The sequence below is a fragment of the Anolis carolinensis genome, unplaced genomic scaffold, assembly GCF_035594765.1.
Source record: "Anolis carolinensis isolate JA03-04 unplaced genomic scaffold, rAnoCar3.1.pri scaffold_11, whole genome shotgun sequence".
Classification (NCBI taxonomy): domain Eukaryota; kingdom Metazoa; phylum Chordata; class Lepidosauria; order Squamata; family Dactyloidae; genus Anolis; species Anolis carolinensis.
The window spans coordinates 19,537,148-19,562,895 of record NW_026943822.1 but is presented as its reverse complement, the minus strand read 5'-3'; the positions used below and the strand labels follow the sequence as shown (position 1 = coordinate 19,562,895).

The following is a 25,748-nucleotide window of genomic DNA, read 5'->3' as shown; positions in this document are numbered from 1 at the left end:
CTCTGAAACAACTTGAAGGCACACAACAACAACAACAACAACAACAACAACAGCAGCAGCAGCAGCAGGATAAATAGGGAAAGGAGGAATTAGGCCACAAAGAAAACCAGAAGGGCAGTAGAGGAAAGCATGCATCCAGAGGTGAGAATAGCGGCCCTCACTCACCTCCGCCATGACTCTTCAACGGCTCTCAGCGAGGAAGTTATCCGTTGCCACGGCAACCGACGGAAACTGTCGCTACGCATCTTGTTGCCCTGGCAACCGCCGCACTTTTGCCCCGCCCCCATCTTGGCCTTCCGCTGTAATTGGCTTGAAGCGTACCATAGATAGAGGCGCAGGGCTTGCCGGGATGCCAGGGGGTTTCGGAGAGAGACACCTAGCGGCGGAAGGCTCTACTTCATCTTCTGTCCCGTCCCCCCCTCGTTGTGGCTCGACACTTGGACTCGCCCAGCAAAGCTTGCTTGAGATAGGGAAAGCAGTGGGCCGTACCATTTCAAGTGGGGGGGGGGGGGATCCAAATATTTGAGTGCTGCCTTTTTTAATCCTTTCACCTCGAAAGTTTAAAAACTAGTCCCTGATATCATCCCCCCCTATTGTAGTTGTTTTTAATGTGGTTTTGAGTGCTGGACTCTATAAAAAAATAGATCTGGGATAGGCTCATTGAGAGCTCTTGGTTCAACAATGCCCAGAGTAGGTACACATGTTTACTATTATTATTACTACTACTAGAGGCAAACCACAGGTCCTAGGATCCCACAGCATCGAGCCATTGTAATGAAACTGGCATCAAACCGCATTAATACTACAGTGCAGATGCAGCCTATACTATGATCCCATAGCATTGAGCCATTGCAATTAAACTGGGGTTAAACTGCATTAACTCTACAATGTAGCTGCAGCCCATACTATACTACCATAGTATTTAGACATTGCAATTAAAGTGGTGTCAAACCGCATTAATATTACAGTGCAGATACAGCCCATACTATGATCCCATTGAATTGTGCCATTGCAATTAAAGTGGTGTCAAACTGCATTAATTCTACAGTGCAGATACAACCCATACTTTGAAATACGTTTTGTCACATGGAATTGCAATCCAGCCTACATCAAAATATACTATCCTCATACTATGATTGCTTAGAAGTGCTCGACTAACCATACATTTTGGCCTTCAGTTCCCACCAATGACATTTATTACAGGCAATAATTCAGGACGGACTGTCCTAGCAACAAAGTTTGAATCAATGCATAAAAACACCATTGATGCAAAGTTTTAAAAGGCACGGATTGTGGGCCTTTGTCATTTCAGATACTCTTAGAGAAACAATAGAGAAAAATAATAAATGTAATAATAAGATCAGAGTGAAGTAATAAATGTATTAATAATAATAAAAAATAAGAGTAAAATAAATGTAATAGTAGCAACAACAATAGAGAAAAATAACTGTAATAATACCAATAATAGAGAAAAATAATAAATGTACAGTAGAGTCTCACTTATCCAACATAAACGGGCCGGCAGAATGTTGGATAAACGAATATGTTGGATAATAAGGAGGCATTAAGGAAAAGCCTATTAAACATCAAATTAGGTTATCAATTTACAAATTAAGCACCAAAACATCATGTTATACAACAAATTTGACAGAAAAGGTAGTTCAATATGCAGTAATGCTATGCAGTAATTACTGTATTTACAAATTTAGCACCAAAATATCATGATGTATTGAAAACATTGATTACAAAATGTGTTGGATAATCCAGAACGCTGCATAAGCGAATCTTGATTAAGTGAGACTCTACTGTAATAAGATCAGAGTGAAATAATAAATGCAATAATAATAATAATAATAATAATAATAAATAATAATAATAATAGAGTAAAATAAATGTAATGGTAGCAACAATAATAGAGAAAAATAATAAATGTAATAATAACAACAATAATAGAGAAAATATAATAAATGTACAGTACCATATATTCTCAAGTATAAGCTGACCCAAATATAAGCCAACCAGGACCCTCACCCGAGTATATGCTGAGGGGGGCTTTTTCAGTCTTAAAAAAAAGGGCTGAAAAACTAGGCTTATACTCAAGTATATACAGTAACTTTTTTCTGGGCCCAAAACACCAGCTGCAATAGCTACCAAATGACAAAAAGCCCCCAAACCCGTAACAGGATATTCTCATTTCTTTGCAGAATGCATTGGGAATACAACCCAGGGATGAAGGGATAATAAATGCAGCCCGCTATCCTCCCATAGAGCCAGTCCAATCTCAAAACCAGGGGAACAAATTACTGCAAGCAAACACAAAAAACTAATGAAATAACAAAATAAAAGTTTATTAGAATTAGGAACACTTTCTCTCCCTCTGTTTAGCCTTTAACACGGAACAGTCCAGCAGTTACAATGAAGTCTAAGAACAGTTATGTCCACAGCATGAGGTGCTCTCTACTAGATGGAAGAGGAAAACTAGAGGATTACAAGTTCTTCTGTTCAGTCCCAGCCATCCGATTGTCTTCCAACCGCCCCCCAAAAAGCGCTGGATAAACAGGGTTCTCTTGAACAAGGTCCTCCAAAGAGCACTGCTCTCGCCTCACACAATAACTGGTTTCTAATACAGCAGTTGTACTAAAAAACATTTTCGGGGTTAACTGGTTCTGAAAAATTAAGACTGCCTGATACATACACTACCAGAGGACTCCTCGCTCCCCCCCTTCCCCCCCCCAAAAAAGCTGCGGTGAATCATGTGAAACAGAAGGAAGCGGGTGCAAAATACAGACTGTGCGCCGCTCTCCCGCTTTTGCGCCTAGAGGCCCCATCATTCAATCATGATACATAACATGAAATCATTATTTTTTTTTCACATATTGCACCAACCAAAGCTTGAGAGTAGCATCTTCATTGCCAAGTATTTGCTTTTTCTTTAAGAAAAGGGAGGGTAGAAAATAAAAAGGGGGGTTTCAGAACCAACGAGCAAGCTTTTACAAGAGTTTTGGTGTCAGTGATCTGAGTCCAAAATCCAATAAGATTTACAATGCTTTTTTAATAACCCCTCCACAAAAAAAGATAATGTGTGCGATCTTCAATGCAAGAAGGTACCGCACATTTTATATACAGTTTGGTTTGTGTATTTGTTAATCAACGGAAAAAGGGATGGATGACAAGAGCAAGGTGTTTGGAAAGAAGGGAAATCGCAGGGAGGGGCTGAAAGCATGGACGCATTCATCCGAGAGACACACCCAACACAGCATGGCCACCAGTTCCAGGACAAAAAAGACAAAAAAGGTATAAAAGAGAGAGAAAGACATCTGGGATGGGTTAGAGAACCTGATCAGGAAGTTTTCAGTCAATTTTGGGCAAAAGGTACAGAAGAAAATCTGAAGAGTGGCATTCGAGCACTCAACTTAACAGAGAATTCTCAAATCTCTTTGAAGGAAGCATTTTTTTTTTCATGCTCAGCTTTACTGGAGTACCTTTTCCCTCCTAACAGCTTGCTTTTGCTTTAAAACGGGACCTACGAGCAAGGAAATTATCCCAATCACACATAAGAAGAGATACAAAAATGAAGGTCTGCCTAACCATTCTGATATACAAGTTACTCAATTACTTCAAGAGCCTGAACTCATTCAGTAAAATCTTATTTTCTTTTCCAAACATGTAACCAACTTTCAGCCATTCCCTTCCATTCCGTAAAACCTTTGCCAGGCTGCACAGAAGAGCCAACATCCCAAAAATTACACTCCAAAGCTGAATAGATCTCCCTTCATCTTGAAAGAGTAATGGAAGCAGCCTTTTGGAAAAGCGGCTCGAACACAGACACATTCTCCCACTCTCTCTTTTTTACTCCTTCAACTGATCTTTTCCATTTCTTTCTTAACTCGAAAGTGTAAACACTGCTGTGGTGGGAAAATAAGTATGCCACAAAAAGATCCCGTGCAGCTTGGTTTAATGAACGGCTTCCAGCGGGGTCTTTGACAAAGAAAATAAAGACTATAAAAGACTATGTGCGCTTGAAACTCAGTCCCTCTTCCCATCAATGGGAGGAAAATACCCAACGACTTCAGAAACTGCAGGCCTTTGCAACTAAGACGAGAGCATTTGCAACGCCAGGCCTTTCCCCCCGACTCTGAAACAAACAGCCCCATCTTTTGTTGTTTGGTGTTACGCAACTGACAAGACACAGCGACAAGGAATGTTCCATTTCAACCCACAGAGAAAATGTCCTAACACTTTCCTAAGAATGACTAAGGGATACCTGACATGCATGGAAATGGAAAGAAGGATGAGCAAGAAAGAATGGTTAAATGGCTATTCTGAGCAAAAAAAAGAGGAGACAAAAAGCAGCCGGAATCACTACGTTTTCATTTCCAAAGGCTCAACACACACCAAAGTCAATCGAGTTTGCGTCAGGAAAAAAAAAAGCCGGAAGTGCAAATGGGACGGTGTCCGTTGCCAGCAAGGAACACACCCAAACCATGGAAGAGTTGCGAAGGAGCTGCAGTTAAGAGGAGAAAGAAACCCAAAACGCCTTGAAAGAGAGAAGAGAAACAAAGAGAAAAGAGTCTCGATACAGCGGCATACGTCGCCCTGCCCTCCCCGTCCCCAAATCAAGAGGTAAAAAGCAAACCGAAAGAAAAATGCACAGCAAATAGACATCTTGAAGATTTTTAAAGAATAAATATTTTTTCGTAATTAAACATTATGCAAACACGTGCCACGCTTGCTCTTTTTTTTTGTCCATGCATATGCGCTATTTACAATTTTGAAAAATACTGTGTTGTCCTCTTTGTTTGTATTTTAAAAGTCATATACAAAGTTTATTTTTTTTCCTTGCTGTGTGCCCCTCCTCCCCCGCCCCCCACCATCCCACAAAATCCTCTTTACAATTAGCCAAACGACATTCACCCATGAACTGGTGCATGTGTGAAAGGGGGGAAGGGAGGAAGAAAGGAAGGGAGGGAGGGAGGAAATCTCATCATACCAAAGTACATCAAAATGGCTGGTTGGACATGAAAAGCAGTGTCAACAAACTGTTTTAAATTTCATCTGTAATACGCATAGGAGAAAGGAGGAGAGGGGGAAGTCAGCTTGGAGAATGAAGCTACGTTACAAGTTAAAGTTGGAGGGTTGACTTTTGTTTGTTTTTTTCTTAGTGCGTATGTCACACTTAACTGGCCACCTAGAATACTGTTGTACAATGGTTTAGCTACCTTTTTTTATTACAATATAATTTACTTAAATTCTTTTCTCCATTAACAAAAACAGAATTCCGGTACTACAGACCAGCGGTGTAATAGGCGTAGTGCCCCCTTTTTTGTTTGTGTGTGTGTTTTGCTTTTTTAATCGCATGAGCACTCTAGATGGGAAAAAAAGGTTTTCAGAGTTCGTTTTATGCAGGCCCCTTTCAGTCCTCAATGTACTCCCACAGGTCCTTCTCATAGCCTTCGTGCACGTGCTGCAACAAGACCCGCCGCCGGCTCTCACAGTATCTGCAAAAAGGGAAGAAAGGTGTGCAAGGTTAGATCCGAAGGTCAGACAGCATTCTGCAAAGCAAATCCAAAGGCAACATGGGAAAGCTAATGTGTGGAGAGAAAGGACGAGGCAACAATGCCTCACTAAAGACAGGGCTACCTTTGCAGCCACATACATTACATAAGCAGCACAATACACACAATATTAAACAAAATTAAAAACCTATACAACTCTTAAAACAGTGAAGACCATAAAAAACAATTATTTATTACAAGATTTATATCCCGACCTTCTCACCCAATAGGGGACTCAGGGCAGCTTACAATAAAACACATATATAAAATTGTACAATACATTGTGAATCAATTAAAAAGTTATTAAATTACATCAGACATTCATAAAAACGCTTATAAAATACAGATGGGCATGTTCGAGTCTAACAGACTGAATCTGTCAATTGAGTTCCAACGTATATAATAATAATTAGTGCTGGTAATTGTTACAAGGTAATCATTTAATCTGTTCTTAAAGTGACAATTCACAACAACCAGAAGGAACAAGAATTGTCACTTTAAGAACAGATTAAATGATTACCTTCTGACACTACAACATGGTTATGGTGGCCATGGGAGTGGTGGGAGTTGTGGTCCAATAATATCATCACCCCACAAGCAATGCTCAATCATGTCCTCACCCCACAAGCAATACAAACCAACCAAGCCCCTGTCCTTGAAAATGCCCCATTTCGCCTATCCATTCTACCTGCCTTTTTTCAGCACCGTGGGAATAGTCAAGTCATGCCTGCAGCTACAATGCCACCTTTTGGGACTTTCTGAAAACAGAGGAAAGAACATGATCTGAAAGAAGAGTGTACCTGTACTTATCTTGCACTTTCTGCTTTATGTCTTGCAGTGAATCTTGGGATATATCTCGTTCCAGATACCCAGAAAGGACCTCGGTAGCATTTTCCAAATCTGCCTGATTATTCTAGAAAGGAAGAAAAAAAAACTCTAAGAACTAGGCAATTTTGATTCAAGACGCATTAGGGGGGAAATGATGATGCTAGAAGAAAAGCTGAAACACATTTCACGATAGTCTCTTTATAGATGGCTTTCACTGAACATGCCAGGAGAAAAGAAATTCAGAGTGGATGAGCCACCACTGCAAGGCATTTCAAGCAAGACTCGGATCCTTCACGGTGGATCCAAAACTGGGTACCAAGACATAGACTTTCGTAACGTGCCTCATTTGTGGTTATTTGATCTCCAGCAGAAATAGCGGACTTGTTGCCCCCCAGCTACTAAAAACTATGAATCCCACTCTGATCCTTGGCCTAAAACATCTGGAATGCATCAGGCTGCTAACCCAAATCAAATAAGAGCTTTAAACCAAAGGTATAGAAAATATGGCATCCCAAATCGCGTTTTGCAGCCCATGAAACCCACAAAACCCCACACAAAAAGGGAGTTGGATTTTTTGAAGCTAAAAAATGCCTCCAAATTACCAGGAATGGCACGTTTCCCCCACTACTATTAAAACTCCAGAAAAACAAAACAAACTAGCTGATCCATGCGGGTTCAAGAGAAAGACCCCCAACCCTCACTACCCAAGTCTACCCTGAACCGAACAATGCTGGTATTTTGAGCCCCAAACCTTTAGCCTATTCAGAATATCTCTGAAAAAGAATCCACCTTTGGATGAAAATGTTTGCCTCTGTGCTTCACCCAATAGTCCCACCACTGTCCTGTATACCCCAAATGGATAGGAAGGAGAGACACACATGCACATGCTTTTCAAGATGCCCGGCTGCCCTTCCTTACCTCAAAGATAATGGACTGGTTATTCTTTTTGAGGTAGAAGGCAAAGACGTAAGTGTACATGAGTGTGGCACGACACTGGCAGAGGACATCGACTGCTTTCTTCAGGAACTGGACCTCGATCCAGGACATGTTGTGCTGCTGCATCTCCTCCATTTTCTGCTTGACTTGGGCATAGAGTTTGTGCTCAAAGCGCAGGCTCTGCATGTGGTTCATGTAACGGTTGCAGTAGAAGAGGTACCTCTGCAGGGCTGCTCTGGATCGCTGCGTTAATTCCCATTAGGGGGAAAAAGAAAATCAATAGTTAAAACAGAGTAATAACAGGCCAGCCGCATCGTCAGATAGATGTTTCAGGCAGATGTTGGTCTCACAATACAGGAACAAAAAGTTATTCTGTCTGCCCTGAGCCTAACCCCTTTCAGAACAATATAGAGTCCACATATGGATTGGGACCAAGAGAGAATCCAGATTCAAGCCGTGGAATTCCTTAGGTTACCTTCTGTTGACCTCACCACCTCTCAATCTAGACTATGCTATTGTAAAGACAGTATGCGGAAGGAATCATCATGTTATTTATTTACTCTTAGAGCCCAATTGCTGCTGCTGTATGCTTTCAAATCACTTGCTTGTTGGCTCCATCCCAGGTCAAAAGCCAAAAGTTTATTTGTGGAATTTGGTTTGGAAGACTGTATTTTGTAAGCTGATGTGAGTGCCTTTGTAGCTGAGGAGCAGATTAAAAATTCTCTAAATAATAATAACAATAATCATCATCATATGTATGAGTTTAACTTTTACCATTATGGTGCATATGTTCTCTCTAGAAATGTCTAGGTTCTGCAGCATAACTTTATAGCCAACTTCTGGCAGAAAAGAGTCATGCTGGAGAACGATTTTGCTCTGAATTTGTAAGTCCTCCAGTGCAATTCTATGGCCAACTTCCTGTGAAGTCATGCTGCAAGACCTAAAAATATTTTAGAGAGGTATTCCCCTCAGGCTTAAAAAAATGACATTTTTTCCCTTTGAAGGTTTTCTACTCTTGTGGTGGTCCCGCCCTAACCCCAACAAATGTGGAGGGCTAAGTATAGCGCTCAACGTTCAATGAGAATAGAAAGGAAATCCGAAGTGTCTTATGGAATTCCACATGATCTTGGTCAGCAAGAGTTATGGACTCACCTCTTGGGCATCTCTTGCTGCCTTTGCATCATCCTCATTGTAGCGGTTACAGTTGTACCTGAAAAGATATTTTTGATCAACATGTAGATTTCTAGATTTTCCAGGCTCCATTTTTATCCCATTGAAACATTAAGTCTTTCCACACTATAGAAACATAAAATTAATCACTAATACATTTGGCAGCCTTTAGGGCATGGATCTGACCAGAGGATGATTGTGGAACAGTCCAGTTTTTCGGCCCCTAATTAACACAGACAAAGAAACTCTTTCATGCACACACAATATATACTACTTTGTCTTTCTGCTTCTACAGAACATCTTTTATGTAGGTCACAAGCATTAAATATAGCGCTACCAGACTCATTAAAGTAAGTTCAAAAAGCATACTTTTAAACATACCAGGCAGACCCATGTGGCTCCCAAGGGCCGAGACACACCCAGCAAAACTCTGCTTTACAATTCTGATTCCGACAGACCATGTGATTGCAGCCGCCATCCTTTTCTATGGTCACGTGGCATTTAGGGCATTCCTGCAAAGGGCATGAAGGCTGGTAAGAAGGAATGCAGCAAGTAACTGACTGCCAAGGGAAGTGCAGAGAATTAATGCATTTGAAGTAAGGATTCTTCTAAGATACATTCCCTGCTGTCCGCTGGCTTCCTATTGTTACCCTAAGCCAGTGGTGTCCAACTTGTGGCCCTTTGGGTGTTTTGGCTTCAGCTGTCAAGAATTTCTGGCCACTGGACAAGCTGGCAAGGGCTTCTGGGAGTTGGGAGTCTGAAACATCTGGAGGGCCACAAGTTTGACACCTCTGGTCTAAGCAACCAAGTGCAAAAGTCATCCTATAATTCAGCTGCTATGTACACAAACCGTCCCTGGAATCTGTAGGTAGGGAAGGAAAATGTTCCTTTCAGAAATCCTGAAGCACTGCTAGATACTGCAGAGTAAGAATAAGGATCCTTAACCCTCCAGATGTTTTGAATTTGAACTTCCTGAAGCCATAAACTGAATAGCTAATGTTAAGGGACTATGAGTTGTATAACACACAAGACCCAATGTTTCCCGACACCTGGCAAGGACAATATATCACTAGATGAACCACTTGACCTGGCCTGATAAAGAAGCTTATGTTTCCTACCACATCTGGAAGTACTACTGTATATACTCATATACAGGGTTGCATCAACAAACCAATGCAAAAGACCTGGATGGACTTATCTAAGGATCAATGCAAGGTTAATTCTTACAAGAGAAGGAACCATCCCCTTCTCTAAGTGGCAAAAGGCAAGAGAAAACCTTAGGAAGTGAAACTGTATCTCCATTATTTACATGGAGGAACTGTATTTCACTGTTCACAAAATATTGTGTAAGATTTGTCAGGGAACTTCTTTGTAGCTCTGAGTGTGAATTTTTTTCTATGACTTTTGGGAGAAACTGAAACCATCCAACCTTTGTATTTGCTGCAATCCAATTAGAAGTTTCACTGTCGTCATCACACTTCTTAATCCACTTCTTTAACCACTGTGAAGAAACAGAGTAGAATGGTTCCAGAGCCATTATAGATTACAGAAGATTACTTCTAAACATGGATGCATATATCATAGCTCCCAGGCCAGTGTGAATAAAAGCAAAAAACAAAACATAAAGCTGACATACAACTGCTAATAAACTACGTGGAAGCGGAGTAACCAGCTAGGTGAAAACAATAGTAAAGGAAATGTTTAATCACTTTTTACAGAGAAACCAATATTGGAAATATTCTGTCCTTCCACAAAAGGCCTTCCAGGTATAAATAAACATCTGCTCAACCTGTAATTTAAAATAAAGTAATATGATCTCTACACTGAGAGTTGAGTTGTATAGACTTCCTGCATTGTTGCCGAAATAGTTAAGCAGGAAATTATATTGTTTTGACTCTCGACATACATACAATTGGGATAGAAAGGCAATTGTACTCACCTTGCACTTAACAGGATCATGCCAGTTTTCACCACAGTTAAAGCTGTATAAAAACAAAAGGGCGAGTGTTGCATATCATTATTCACAGTGAAGCAGCAACAGAACCTGGAAGTCAGTACATGCCTTCATGATGAAACCATCACCCAATATTTTACAGAACACTGTCTACAAAGCAATGTTCTATAAAATCCCCATGTTTGCAATTGAAGGAGTGCAACAGTGTTTTAACTGTTTGATTTTATGATGTTATGATTTGTATTGGGCTTGTCCCCATGTGAGCCGCTCCAAGTCCCCATTGGGGAGATGGAAGCGGCATACAAAAATAAAGTTTTTGTTGTTGTTGTATTATTATTATTATTATTATTATTATATAGGGGGTGAATGGACCAAAGAAAGAATAGGTGTGTCAGCCCTGCGCAGGCCATACTCAGCTTATGGAAAATAACTATGTGGGCCTGTCTTCTGAAAAATAATACTAATGAAAGTAGTTCGCCATAGTTAGTGCAGATTAGTTTAGGAAATCAGAAACAAGCAATGGACGAAATGCATTGCTTACCAAAACTGACGGCCACATTTACAGCGAACAGGCTTAGCATCAGGATACTGAACTTTAACAACATGGTGGCAATCTGGAGCAGGACACCATTTTAACAGTCGATTGCACTGAAGAGATAAAATGGGAGATCTTGACAAGGAGCCCTATATACACTTAGCTGCAAAGTTTCAGTCTCATTATACAGTGGGACTTGGGTCAATAAGTGCAACAAAAGATACTGGATTACAGGACAGCCCTTTCCTTCTATATTTCCATCCATTTCCTGAAGTTTCACTTCAAGCTCCCATTTTGATACAAGAGAAGATCATTGGCCTCACCTTTTACTACCACTCAAATTCTGACAAGTACAAAGATCATTTCTCAGAATTAGTTATGGAGTCTTGGATGTTCACAGAAACTACTTCAATTCCATTTCGTCTCCCACCGCAGACTACAAATAATGCATGCTAAAGCTAATAAATGGGGTTTTCCCAAGCTGTTAGAATCCTTCTCACTGAAGTCCCAAATCTTCAACTGAGCTTTTGATAAAATTAATATCTTTCTCTCAAAATTTGCCCAAACTTAGTTAACTACATTTAAATAGCTGCTTAATAGACAGGAATAGTGACAACTCCTCAAAGCAACAATCAGACTCTTCAATATACAGTTTTAAACTAAATACTTACCTCTACAAAACTATTAGTTATTAAATGCTGGTACTTTAATTTAACTTTTGAATCTGTGATCAGGCGCCTATAGAGAGAGAGAAAGAAATCACTAAAAACACCTTTGGACAGTCGAGAAGTTAATGCCTAACACGTGTGTTTATTTCATCGATCATACAATCAGAGTGACAAGAGATCCAAGTGCTGGCATGATATTATGGCAGCATTTAAAACCTTTGAAAGGTTTGGTAACCACAAACCTGCCAAGTTAGGGATAGTCCAGTTACATGGAACCAAGCTCTAGTAATTCCAGGTTTGATTTGGTTGCTGCTTTATATATGAGGCCCCGAGGAAATAATGCAGCAGTTTTTAAACGGCACAGAATTCAACAGTTTAAATATTCTTATACACTTTCTGACAAAAACAATAAAACATATAGGATTTCTTTTTCTGTCAATATACTGTGGAGGAATACTGGCAATACTAAACTCATTATTCTCAAGTAATTCTTGAGAAACTGGAAGGAAAGCAAAAGATTCCTCACCACACAATTTAAAAGCACAGCATTAAGCTGAGTTTAGGTTACTCTTTTTCGCTTCTCCCTTCTTGAATCTCTTATTTGGAAAGCAAACCAACACACCATACACTGGCATATGGTGAACCAGTGTTCCAGAATAAAACCCACAGTATTTAGTTCCAGTTTTTCTACACTAAAGCAGAGTTTTACTTTAAAAAAATACTAAATTACAAAGAGGTCCAACAATACCAAAAAAGCCAACAAGCTACAAAGCAGCTAAATGGGTATGTCTACAATCACCAATGGAATTCATTTCCCTGAATGAGCAAATTTGAAAGTAGCTAGAGGAAATGGAGAACCAACCACATGTGGTTGTTTTCAGCTCATGAAAGCAGTTCAAAAAGTTCACCACTTCAAAAATTAAGGTCATATTATAGGCCGAGATGATAGTTTAAGAACCAGTGAACACAAGGATGAATTTTTCATCAGATGATCTCAGGTGTCTACAATAACAGCTATAAACATCTTTGACTTTTACGTAGATTACACATATCTGCATGGTTATATATACCGCGAGCATTTACAGAACTCCAATTCTAGCAAATAGTTGGAAAATGCTGTTGATAATAGACCAAAGCAGTTATTAAAGCAATGCTAACTTCAATAAATGAAGCATCCAACATTTTATTTCTGAAAAGAATTACACAATGTAACTGACTAATACATGTAATACCAGGAAGTTGAGGCCATGAACTTGATTTATTGAGTGACCTAATCGCATTTCAAAATTCTCTTGCTCCAAGTCTGTGAAAATAGCTACTGAGAACTTCAATTATCTTTCTGCAACTTTGTATATCCCTCCTTACAGACTTTAAAGGCCAATAGCCCATTCACATCCAGATGGGAAAGGATGCTCTCTGACGCACCGTGTCCTTTCAGACCAAAAAGTGGGGCAAATAAGTATGCAAGCCACACAACAATGCAGACTTTTTATTTGTTTGTTTAAAGCATGACTCAGTGGCTCATGTTCCTATGGCTCATAAACGTTACCACTCCTTAAAACCAAAGGAACTAAATGTACTTCCTCTGGGCTATCAGGTATTGTTAATATCAATATCCTGCCATAAAAGACCTTGATTCTGACAACTTGTAACCCACATTCCTGTTCCTTTGTGTTATAACATACACCGCAAACACAGAGGTGAAGGAGATGGCAATGAAAAACCACAGTGGAGTTTCTACTACATAAACTATTGAAAGGGGGCATTGTTTATGAGACACCCACAGATGCAAGCGCCCTTGAATCAACACAAAAGCTGAAGCATCTTTTCTGCATACGACACAACTTTGGGCAAAAGCTTGTAATCAGAATTTAACAGAGGAAGATCTGAAAACATATAACAAAATTGTCGTACTTACATAACTGTATTGTCATCCACCAAGATATCACAGCCATGAGCAGGGCATGAAATTGTCTGGTGAGGGTCGAGTAGGAGACAGAGATAAACAGAAGGATATTGGATTAGTTTGGTCGTCAATGAGGAACCTCTAAAGAGCTGTGTATACTCAACACCATTTCTGCCACCCAAGATGGCTGCAATACCTTAGCAAACTAAGTCTAACCCAGGGGCAGAAAATCTGCAAACATTGGCTTAATTTCAAAACCCCTCTGCAATTAATTAGTTCAGACTTTCAGCAATAACTATCCAGTTCTTTTTTGGCAGGGCGAGACAGAGAGAATATATGGAAGTGGCAAATGCAGAGATAATGAAAATTTCATTAATCTGTCACATGAACAAGTGACCCTCTAAATAAGATTGCCTCATCAGGAAAATCTTTCAGTATATTCCTCAGAAAACATACATCCTTCTCAAACTGAAGGGGGAAAGTGGCTTCCCATGACTCCAAAACCCACTGCAACATAAAACTTTAACTGTGGCTTCAGTAGTTTCGGTTAACCACAGTCAAATATTTGTGGCTGCCAGGACATCCCTGTGGAAGTCAATATTGGGACTGGAAGGGGGAATTGGAAAAGAACCATCCCTGCAGTATAGTGGAGTATGTTTTAAATAAAGCAACACTGATAGAATGACTCAAACCCAGGCAGAAAGCTGGGAGAAAGTTGAAAGCAAAATGCTTACAGCAGCAGGTGTGAACCCAATGTTAAATCACTCTTCCTCCTAAGTAAAAAAAATACACAACAACATGACAGAAAAATGTGTTTTACCTGTCCCATGCCTTCCTCCATTATTTTGGTAGTTAAATATTCACTCCAGCACTGCATGCAAAACTTATGTCCACACTCCAAGCCTGTGAAATACTACAAAGACATGGAAGGAAAGAGAATGTTAGAAATAATTCTTGGCTCCTGTGGAATTTAGTTTTGAAATATTCAATGCTGCATGAGCAATTTCTCCAAATACCAGCTCTTTCGCTTTGTATCATCAATGATTCAGCACTTTTCTTGCAGCTTTTCAAGCGCCCATGAATCTAGGTATATTTATTGCCTAAGGCCAAGGGTCCCCAAACTAAGGCCCGGGGCCGGATGCGGCCCATCGAAGCCATTTATCCGGCCCCCACAGAACAAGGGCAGAAGGGGGTTGGGCTAAATGACCCAAGGGGTCTCTTCTTCTCTTACAACCATTATTATTATTATTATTATTATTATTATTATTATTATTATTATTATTAACATTGAGGCTGGGTGGCCATCTGTCAGGGGTGCTTTGCTTGTGCTTTCGGTGCACAAAGGCAGAAGGGGGTTGGACTAAATGGCCCAAGGGGTCTCTTCCAACCCTCTTCTTTATTATTGTTGTTGTTGTTGTTGTTATTAGTATTAGTATACATATATACAATATAATTTACAATAATATATAGTATTATAATATATTGAATATGCATATAATATTAATATTATTTTGTAATACAATATAATACTAATAATACAATATAATAATATTAATTATATATTATATATTAAATGTAATATTACTAATAATATTACAATATATTTATATGGTACACTATAGTAATTGATTGCCAGTATTGTGTTATGCTAATAATATAATGTATGTAAATTTAATTTGTAAGCCACTCTGAGTCCCCTTCGGGGTGAGAAGTGCGGGATATAAATGTATTAAATAAATAAATTGTATTCATTATTATTGCTCGGTGGCCAACTATAGTCCGGCCCTCCAACGGTCCGAAGGATCTTGAACTGGCCCCGTTTAAAAAGTTTGGGGACCCCTGCCTAAGGCAGTAGTCTGTCTCCTCCCACATCTAGTTTCTGTTTCAATTCTAAGTCCAAAGAGGACACGTAATAGACCTCAGCCTCATACATGCAAAATCACGGGTCAGAATTAGAGAAGGATAGGATACACAGATCCCCAATCCAAAAGTTACAATAGTGCAATATGTCCAAACAGCACCAAGCCACCTTCTATAACATATAACTTGGGAGCTGCAATCCAATGACATAGAAAGGCTATATGCTACCAAAATACGTCCTAGAAGGATCTTAGCCTGATCTAGGAAAACCATTGTTAAGTTCTTATACTTTGCCTCAAAACACTGAACTCTCTGGAGAAGACAGTATTTCTGGCTTTTTACAAGTCTTTTAAAGTTGACTCTAGCATCAGCATTTTGTCATTGAGCTTTTCTCTATTCTGCAAGCAATGAGCTGAGCATCAAAGGGACATTCATAAAGCCATGCCATCCTATATGAGCAGCTCTACTTGTCTTGCCAGCACTCGCATACATAGCATTTCCCAAAAGGTTTCCAAGCAGCAGAGCCCTGATCACAAGACAGTAAACAGAGACAGAAGGGAGGGAAATGAAATTAGGAAATGTTTAATGAGGGAGAAAAACAAAGCATCACTAATGTCAATTCATAAGCTTTCCTCTACTTCAGAAGGAAAATATAAGTTTGGATAGGTATTTCCAATTGCTCAGTCACCACAATCTTTCTCCCTCATTTTTCCAAAAACAGCCAGCCGTATAATCACCAATTATCTTCCGTACCAACTCACACAGCAGCTACCTTTTTGATGTCCAAAATCAACACAGCCATCGCACTGGAATTATAAACGACGATTTATTGTTCTGAAGGCACTCACCGAGTTAGGATAGTTCAGATAGCAGATCTGGCAAGGCATATCCTGCGCAGATGACCTTGTGTTCATTTGACGTGTTCGAGACTTTTTACTGGGATTAATTACATGACATTCTGCAAAGAGCTTTTCCAGGTTGCCATCAAAGTACCTGTTGTTTTAAAGGCAAATGAGAGCAAATATATTAAATGCAAGATAATCTTCAGGGACCGAAAAAGCCACAGAAGCAGAAGATTTTCCCCTCCCATGGCTTTAAAATCTCAAAAAGAAAAAAAAGACTATCTAATGCTGTTCAGAACATACAGCTACTGAGTATCAAGAATGTAACAAATGTGTTTTTCGTAAACAGAAGAGCCAGCACTAGGATAAATAACATCAATATATAGAAGCCACCCAATCTTGAGAGAAACATACACTCCTCTAGTACGTGTGCCATGCATGCATAATCTCTCGGGAACAGCAGGCTTCCCATAATCCCACCCATTGACTTTTCAAAACCTAGCCCTCATCTAAACCTTGTGTATCTTCCAGCCTGCTGCATGATTTCCCTTATCATGGGCAGTTTGTGAAACTGGAGCAGAGCATTTCTTTCACTTACAACAATTTATGCCACTGAAATACAAAATATCACAGATTAACAAGAACACTTGCCAGTCAGTATACGTTGCTTACCTCTCCATCAGCTTTTCTTTATCCCAGTTGAAATGACTAAGGAGTATCCTGGTAATAGTTGCTGGGTTCTGCAAAAAGGCAGGGAAATATCATTGTCTAGGAGATATGAGCAGCAGCAAATATAGGGTGATGTTGAAGCTTATTATCCCACCCTATTGCTAAAGATCTTGGAGTTTGCATAATTAAACCTGGGCTTCATGATCACTAGATCTTCTAAACAACACTCTCACTTTAACTAAGCAATTCCTCAAACTCAGAAGTTAGAATGAATTGCATTTTAATGGCCTGAAACTTAGTGCAGAAAAAAGCAGTCCAATTGTTGTTTTAAAATGCTGTTTAGCATCATGTAATACTTTTGTTGAAAGAATATTGGCTCCATATTTGCTACCAGACTTGGTTTAAGGTTTGGCAGTAGTGTGCAAAGCCCTAATAATTTGGGATTACAAAGTCTCCCTTGACTATCTGCCCAGTGCCTGAAGTCATCTAATTCTGCATTATTCTGTGATCCATTTGAAATCCTCCCAGAATACAGCTTTATCTGTTCCATTTCAAAGTATCACCTCCGGTTCTCTGTGTGCGTTGCTTCTAACATCAACTAAGGACATTTTTATTCAACTAAACCTCCCATAACAAAATTACCAGCAACAGACTTCTTATATACCAGCATTATCACACTTTATGGCAACAAATACAGACTTGCCTATCATAGTTCAAAGCAAACTCACTCTTTCCATATATTATCCAAAAAAAAAATCTCCAAAATCCGAAACTTCAGTTTCATAGCTTTGCTGGGAATTTGCCTGTCTATATATATTTTCCTATCTGTTTCTTCTCATCCTAATGTAAATGCACACCCCCCATTACCTCTCCTCCAAATATACCTTCCAGAAACAGAGCTTCATTAGGCCAAAAGACTTATCAACAGGAAGTTTCTGGGAATTGTAGTTTGCCATTGTTCTCACATTCTGTCAGTGTTGCTGGAAAGTATATTTCTGAGAGGGAATTAAACGGGGCAGGGCAGCTAGGAATGGCCCAAGTTTATTTATGAGCCTGGATGAAATTCAAAAGGTATTTTGGCTCAGTTCACAAAAGCTTTTCCAAACTCCACCCTACCTAAACTGCAAGGCTAGGCAACATCAGATGCCCTGGCATTTGTGGGCAGAGGTTTAACTGGAAGTCCAACCAGACAACAGTGTTCATGATGACCAATCTTTTAAGAATTATTCAAAAAAGGCTAGTTGGGTCTTGTCTCTCTCTCCCTCACACACACACTTGAATAACCAAGCACCCAAATGCCAGACACAGGAATTTTTAGCACAATATTATCTGGGATTAGAGTTAGCCCATGAGATGACAAAGATTTAAGAGGAAGGCGCATGGCATTCTTCAACTACCTCGCCCCCAAATTCATCACATGTTTAACAATTCTTAACAGTTGTCTGAAGGCCAGAGTAATTCTCTAAGAGAGCACTGTAATAAAAGATGGGTGAAATATGCTGTACTCTGAGCCTGAAACAGGAGGGAGAAAAAAGAAATTTCTGTTCCTTTGGGAACAAAGATTTTGCTGTAATAACAAGACAGGAATTAGACCTGTCAACATCTGCTAGGTGTCTGTTAAAACAGCCAATGCAGTCCAAACACTACACTGATTACTTGATAATTTCATTTTTAATTGTATACTATTGGTTGCAATTATATACTAACTATTGGCTATTAGGATAGGATTACAACATAGTGATTCAACATGTTTTTCATGCAGAAAATGCAAATGTATCTTCCTGGTACATCCACACAGGGCTGGCACGAATCCCTGTTTGAAATCAAATCAGTATATAATGCAAATGGACCAAAGGCCTGGCTTCATATAAGGTAGCTTCCAAGATTAAATATTCTATTTGTAAAATACATACCAATACTTGTTTGTTTTAGGTTTTATATGCAAAAAACATGGAAGTCAATTAGAAATATACATGCAAAATAGATCTTAACCCAGTACCACCCAGAACAACATGCCTTTCATAAATCAATGTTTTAAAAGAGACTGCTCATAATTTGATATTTTTATAAAAGTCTCATTGCAAGTCAATCCACTAAATTATGCTGCCTAAAATCTTGAGAAATATCACACTAAATATTGCAGGTAACCTCAAAACAGTAAAATATTCTGGCCTGCAAAGGTTAATGCAAGCAAAGGAAATATTCTATGCATGTTTTGAAAATATTTGCAGCCTACAACCAAACCCACGTTAACTCCAGGCAGCTTATTCTAAACCCTGAGAGCGCAACATGTTACGTAACACCTTTCTACTTAGGTCCCTGCCAGTGTGATAACATGTATGTCCTGTTGCCCTAAGACTGCGAGTGGCCCAAAAAAACACAGCTGTCCCACTCCTGCAGACTACCCTCTTGAAGTTAAAAATACACCAAGGATTTACAAGTCGCTTATATCTACTGCAAGCAGCAGTCTCAGTTGACAGTCTGTCTCTGGAATGTCTGCCACAATTTGTATATAATTGAAATATCCACACTTAAAAAGTATATTTTAAAGTCTATTTAACAACACAAGGCTCCAAATATCTCACAATGGATTTTACAATACAATTTGGCTAAGGATGATGTAGGAAGTGACTTCAACGTTTAACCTATAAATGAAAAATTAATTATCTGCAGAACAATCAGTTTATTTAAGGCACGTTATGGAATGGAAGAGTTAGAAAAAACATTCTTTTTACTTGAGTTTAAGGATATGTATGTCAGCATGGTTTGCTCTCTTTCATTGTTTACATTTGCACTTTGAAGTAATAGGCTTTATTAAAAGCTATGATGAAAATGTAGCCCTCTTTCATCTACACAAATAGGTACTGTTTTCTGAGCTACAAATATATATACATATGCATTTATATATGTATTTGTGTGTAATTTGAGTATGAATATTTGAATAAATTGAGAAAACGATTTCACAACATACCATGTACTATCATTTAGTTTATACTAGTAATATTTTGTTGTTATAATTAATATGTCTATTACTGTTTTATTTTGTTTATGTATCATGATTTGCTGACTTAATGGTTGACGAATTTTGTTGTCTTGGTTTGTCGAGTATTCTTATGTATACTGTATTTTTTCCCTGTGGTGAGCCACCCCAAGTCCCTTTGGAGAGAGAGGGTGGGACATGAAGTCTTATTATTATTACTATTATTTAAAAACATAAGCATCAATTAGAAAAAAATCATACAAATCATACCACCACACAGGTATTTTAAGGACAAAAATAAATCAATTAATACTCAACTAATATAATATGCTCAGAGCCAAACAATAAGTTATGGGAAGTGGACCTCAGTGTTGACATTTCAGGAGATAAGCGGTAAACCAAGAATACCCAATGCCCACTTTTTACAGATCAAGATTTCTCAATGGATGACTCAGTCATGAAACCTGAAGACAATGGTGCCTCAGTAATACTGCAAGCCTAAACAGTGGCCTAACCATCTCCAATCTGTTTGTTCAAGTGCTAATTAAACATGAACACATGCTTCCATGTAAATTAGTTAAATGGCTCCCCTCTTACTTATTATACACCATTGACACAGTTCCTGGTGCTAAGCAAGTAAGTCCAGTACTTATTGTCAACAAAGAGTACCAATTTCTTATGATGTCACTTGCAAAACAACCATAAAATGTCATTAATTTTAAATCACGTCCTTTCCCTAAATAAAAGTAATCTTAACTGGGCTAAAGGTGTTCAGAACAAAACAAGCTAGCTCGGTCCTCAAAAAATCCTGTTTATAAAAAGGACACACTGATCAGAGAACCCAACAACAAGTGGCCAGGGCTATGAAAAGTTACTTTTCCAACTATAAGTCTCTGAATCTCCCCAAGGCAGCAAGGCCAGATTTGTTAGCTTGGAATTTTGGAGTTGTAGTCCAAAAAAACTTTTCCCAAGCTATGGCAGAAGCTGGCTGACCAGACACTGTTTAAATAGCTAAAAAATCTTGTTTCCACTTTGGAGATTTGGGACGTTAATGTGCCAAACACATATTCCTTACCATGTGTTCACACTACCGACCAGAGAAAAATTACACTTTGTGATGCTGAGCTGCTTCTAAGGAAGGAGAAATGCAGCTCATCCACACCCACTATTACTCATACTTTGTCAGCTAATATTCCAACCTTCCCATATCAAAATAAAAAATGTGACCATTCTTCCTCTTGTGTGTGTGAAAAAAAGCTTCAGATAACTACAAGTCTTTGTATGGGCCCTTACTTTGAAATAAAACATTTTAAACATTGGAATCTATAACAGTCTTCTTTATGACTGTGAGTTTGCAAGTGTTATCAACGCTAAACAGTCTGGGTGAGTGAGGGAAGAACAGCTAATAAGACAAGTGTCTCATTCATTGGCCTGAGTTCACTACTTCTTCTATTCCTACTTCTAACCGCCATGCAGAAGATCCTTAAAAGGCGAAGCATCACACCTACACGTTTAAAGGATGTGAACCGAACGTTCTGGACCCAATAGGCAAATTCTATTTATGTCTTTGGAGGAGAGAGTTACAACTGCAAAACAAGCCATCCAGGACCTCCACAGATTTACTAAGTCCCCTTCTTGGTTGTTCTATACAGGGCTAGCTCAACAAGTACAGAAGCAGAAAGCACCCCATATTTTAAATATGGTCAGAGTACAGCCCCTCGGAAATTTCTGGCCACTTGTTTGGTCAACTCTAAAAATTAAGATAAATACAAAAAATGGGTTTCCTTCCCCAGTCACTCTACAAGAGGCAAGTACATTAAATCTGCATTTCTTTCCCCACATATCCAGAGGCATGTTTTGTATAGTCAAACGAAGAAAGACTTACAGCCCGTCTCTCTCACTCTTTCACAACAAGAAATTGCTAGGAGATGCTGCAAAAGGTTTATCTGAAAGTCTATGACTGTCTGTGCCCACTGTAGGATCTCACTTATAACCAAGAGGCAGTAATTTATTCCTGGTTATTCTTGGGGAAAGCTGTCTTTCAAACCACAAAAAAACCTAGGACACTACCTAAAAATACCCTCTGCAGGAGACTAGGAAGAAAACAAACAAAACAGAGGTGGGGAAAGCACACTCCTCATAAACCCACAAATGTTTAAAACATTGTTTACATATTCCTGGAATTTTTTAGGGATCTTTAATCCTAAAAATTACCTCCCCAAAAGCTAAACAAATGGTTTGCTTGTTCCATGCAACTCAGAACTGCCCCCTCCCACATATAAACTAAAATAAAACAGTTGAAAAGCAATGAAAAGTCTGACCAGAAGTAGCATGACATCACTTCCGGTGCATCCTGCAAAGCAATATACAAAGGGTACAGTAGGGAAAAGTGCCCCCCATCTCCTCCATAGTTGCCTACTCCTGCCTTAAAACCTTCCTTGGTAATTAAGAGACATATGGTATGTTTCTGGGTTATGTTCACCTGCTCTGAACTTTCTTGAATGCCAAAGCTTTCTTTAGCTCATGCACCAAATTTAATTTGTGCAGCGCTATTATGCTTGCAGGTTAAGCTTAAGCAACGCCCTGGTATGTACATCAAATATATCTCAACCCTCCCCCAAACAACAAATAATAAAAAGCAGTTTACCAAATATGGTCACTAAAACCTAGTGGCAAAGGTCTGAAACAGGGAGTGGTATATGCTGTGCTAAAAATGACTTCTAATTCCTATCACATGTACAAGTTGCTTAAAGGTCTGTCTGGACCTGTAAAGCAAACAACAAATGCATATGCATATTTTTAAAATCAAAGCTTCTTGAATTTTCTATTCCTTAGAACAATTCCTTGTCAGCCAAACAACAAAGAAGCATAAAGAAGGTGTAGCACTATAAAAATTAAGCTCTGCCTAAGGTATCATCGACAATTGGAACAATATTTTCAGTTAACTTGAACAAGCAGGGATGCAGTCTAATAAGACATTTTCCAACGTCTCTAAAACTGTAGCACTTTCATAGATACAGTGATACACAAATACACACTTCCAAGGGCCTGCTCTAGTATGGCATTTTAGAGATGAAATGCACAAGTTTACAATCGAGGTACATTTTATTATCACAAAAAAAGGCTGGGGTTCAAATTAGCCTCACAATCTAGTTCACTTCAAATTCCCACTGGATTGCAGTTTCTTTTCACTGCTGTGGATAATTCTAAAAATTAAATAAAATGTTATCCCTGCTTCTTTCAGCTGTAAAGCATCTTTCTTGTTTTGTACATATTTTGAACAAGTCATATGCCCAATATCTCATGGCTGCCTGGCTCCTGATGCTTTTACTTTTATGTACCCATTTCTCTCCCTTAAGTGAGAATATATATATAAAGAGAGGGGGGTCTGGTTAACAAAAACCCCTACCTTTTTAATATTTGGATTATTACTCTGTACTTGACAACAAGAGACTAGAAGAGGTATCCTATTCAAATGGCATGTTGCTGCAAAAGAATCTTCTAAAACAAGGACCATACGCCCCTCCTGATGCTCCTGTACTGCAACTCCCATCACTAAAGATCCTTTGGTTAAGATTGATGGGAACTGCAGTATACCGTAGCAACAGGAGCAGACAGGTCCCCCATCTGACTTGAACCCTGGAGATGCCTCCTTGCACTTATGACTACTGGAGACCACAGGAATCTGCTGCAATCAGCCCTGGCCAAAGGTTGCCAACAGCTTCCCATTCACCTCGCCCCTTTTGAGCAAACAGAACAGAAGTGCTAAAGAGGAGTGGAGTAAAAGAAAACAACAAGAGAGAGGGGAGAGGGACCAGAACAAAAACATGTCAAAAAAAGGAGGGGAGGGAGATGTGAAGAGGGACGAAATATAAAGAACAGTAGAGAATAGAAGATTCTCAACCTGTGGGTTCCCAGGTATTTTGGCCTACAACTCCCAGAAATCCCAGTTTACCAGCTGTTAGGATTTCTGCGAGTTGAAGGGCAAGACATCTAGGGACCCACAGGTTGAGAAACACTGGGATAGAACAATAAAGGGCAGAGAGATGGATGGAGGCCCCTTCCACAAAGCTATACAAAATCCACATTGAACTGCAATATATGGCAGTGTGGGCTCAGATATTGTGGATTATCTGCCCTGCTTTTCTGGGTTATATGGCTGTGTGGAAGGGCCTGGAGGCAGAAGGAAGGGATGCAAGGAAAGGAGAGCTGAACAAGATGGAGGGGCGCGCTGAAGAAGGAGGTAGATCAAAGAGATGAAGAGAAGGGACAGAAGAATAAAAGGTAGAAGCGAGGGAGGGAGAAGGTTGAGGAGAGGAAAACAAGATGAGGATGCAGTGAAAGGGGCAAAGGGATGCAAGGAAAGAAGAAAAGATGGGATGGGGAGGCGAAATGTTAGGGAGGGACAGAATAAAGAGAAAGAGGAGTGAGAGGAGGAGGGATGAATTTAGAGATGCCAGAACAATACAAGAAGAAAAGAGAGGAATAAAAGAAACAGAAAGTGGTGAAGGAAAAGTAGATACCAGGAATGGGCAAACTTCGGCCCTCCAGGTGTTTTGGACTCCCACAATAGATATAGATACCAGGCATGGGCAAACTTCGGCCCTCCAGGTGTTTTGGACCCCAACTCCCACAATAGATATAGATACCAGGCATGGGCAAACTTTGGCCCTCCAGGTGTTTTGGACTCCAACTCCCACAATTCCTAACAGACTACCGGCTGTTAGGAATTGTGGGAGTTGGAGTCCAAAACACCTGGAGGGCCAAAGTTTGCCCATGCCTGGACTAAATGGACACATAATCTGATTTGAGACCCTTTTATCCTGCATAATTATAGCACCATAATTCCCCTTTAACCGATATAGTTCTGTCCCATGGGATCTTGAGATTTGTAGTTTTAGGCGATATGTATAATTCTCAGCTCAACTCTGCCCATGCCTGGCCTAACCCCAACCAGAGTCCCTTCGGGGGGATGGGGCGGGATCTAAGAATAAAGTTGTTATTATTGTTGTTGTTTCCCGCCGGGGAAGCGCGCCCCCGCCTCGGCCCCTGCGCGCGCACCTGGATGACCTCGTTGACCTCCCGGATGCACTCCACCATGTGCTGCAGGATCTGCTCGGCCGTGAGCACCTCGTAGCGGTAGTCCTCCTCCTGGTCGTGGCCTAGTCCGCCTCCGGAGCCGGGCCCGCCCAGGCCGCTGCTTCCCCCGAGGCCTCCTCCGCCGACGCCGAGGCCTCCTCCTCCTCCGGGCCCGAGGCCTCCTCCGCCGCCGCCGGTCTCGCCGCCCAGCAGCCCGTCCCGCTCCCCGCCCACGCCGGGCTCCACCAGCTCCACCTCGCCCAGGTCCAGGTTGCCGTCGTCGGGGTCGTCGTCGGGCTCGTCGTCGTCGTCGTCCTCCTCAGCGCCGCTGTCCTCGCTGCACTCCTCGTCCTCGTCGAACTCGTAGTTGTAGCCCTCGTCCGAGTCCATGTTGGCGGCGAGGCCTGTGAGGAGGAGGCCGACGAGGCCGAGGCGGAGGAGGAGGAAGGCGGGGAGGAGCAGGCACAGGCGCCGGCTGAGGGCGGGAGGCACGCGAGGGCTCCGGCCTAGCCCGCCTCCCTTCGGCGGAGCGGTCCCCAAACCCTCCTCCTCTCCTCTCCCAGGCGCCGCTGAGCCAACAAAGGGACGCGTCCGGCCCGCTCCGTCACCTCCACGCACCGACGTCGGCGCCGCCGGGGACGCAACCCCACGCCGCGTGTGACGTCACACGCGCCCCGCCCCCTTTTCCCCCCACTCAAGCGCAGCCCGTTCGCCGCCATCTTGAGTGTGGCCGGAAAGGTAACAATAAGTCTTCCTTGCCGCCGCC

The 25,748-nt window shown here is 40.5% G+C and overlaps 2 protein-coding genes across 3 annotated transcripts in view; both read right to left on the bottom strand.

Moving 5' to 3' along the window:
- bbs4 (Bardet-Biedl syndrome 4) overlaps positions 1-260 on the bottom strand; it is a 28,335-nt gene extending 28,075 nt beyond the window's left edge. Inside the window, exon 1 of one of the 2 annotated variants that reach the window (XM_008123315.3) lies at positions 166-260. In XM_008123315.3, the coding sequence (XP_008121522.1) occupies positions 166-174 (9 nt within the window). In that variant the 5' untranslated portion in view covers positions 175-260. The remainder of the gene's footprint in view (positions 1-165) is intronic. The other variant, XM_062963372.1, reaches the window with a different exon arrangement.
- A 2,064-nt stretch (positions 261-2,324) lies between these two features.
- arih1 (ariadne RBR E3 ubiquitin protein ligase 1) lies at positions 2,325-25,619 on the bottom strand. The gene is made up of 14 exons (XM_062963369.1): positions 24,965-25,619; positions 16,927-16,994; positions 16,261-16,405; positions 14,373-14,465; positions 13,565-13,620; positions 11,650-11,716; positions 10,985-11,091; positions 10,429-10,471; positions 9,919-9,990; positions 8,871-9,001; positions 8,472-8,529; positions 7,302-7,562; positions 6,356-6,468; positions 2,325-5,498 (listed from the first exon to the last, which is right to left on the bottom strand). The coding sequence occupies exons 1-14, from the start codon at positions 25,370-25,372 to the stop codon at positions 5,414-5,416; spliced, it is 1,707 nt and encodes a 568-aa protein (XP_062819439.1). The 5' UTR covers positions 25,373-25,619; the 3' UTR covers positions 2,325-5,413.
- Between the last annotated feature and the right edge of the window lie 129 nt (positions 25,620-25,748).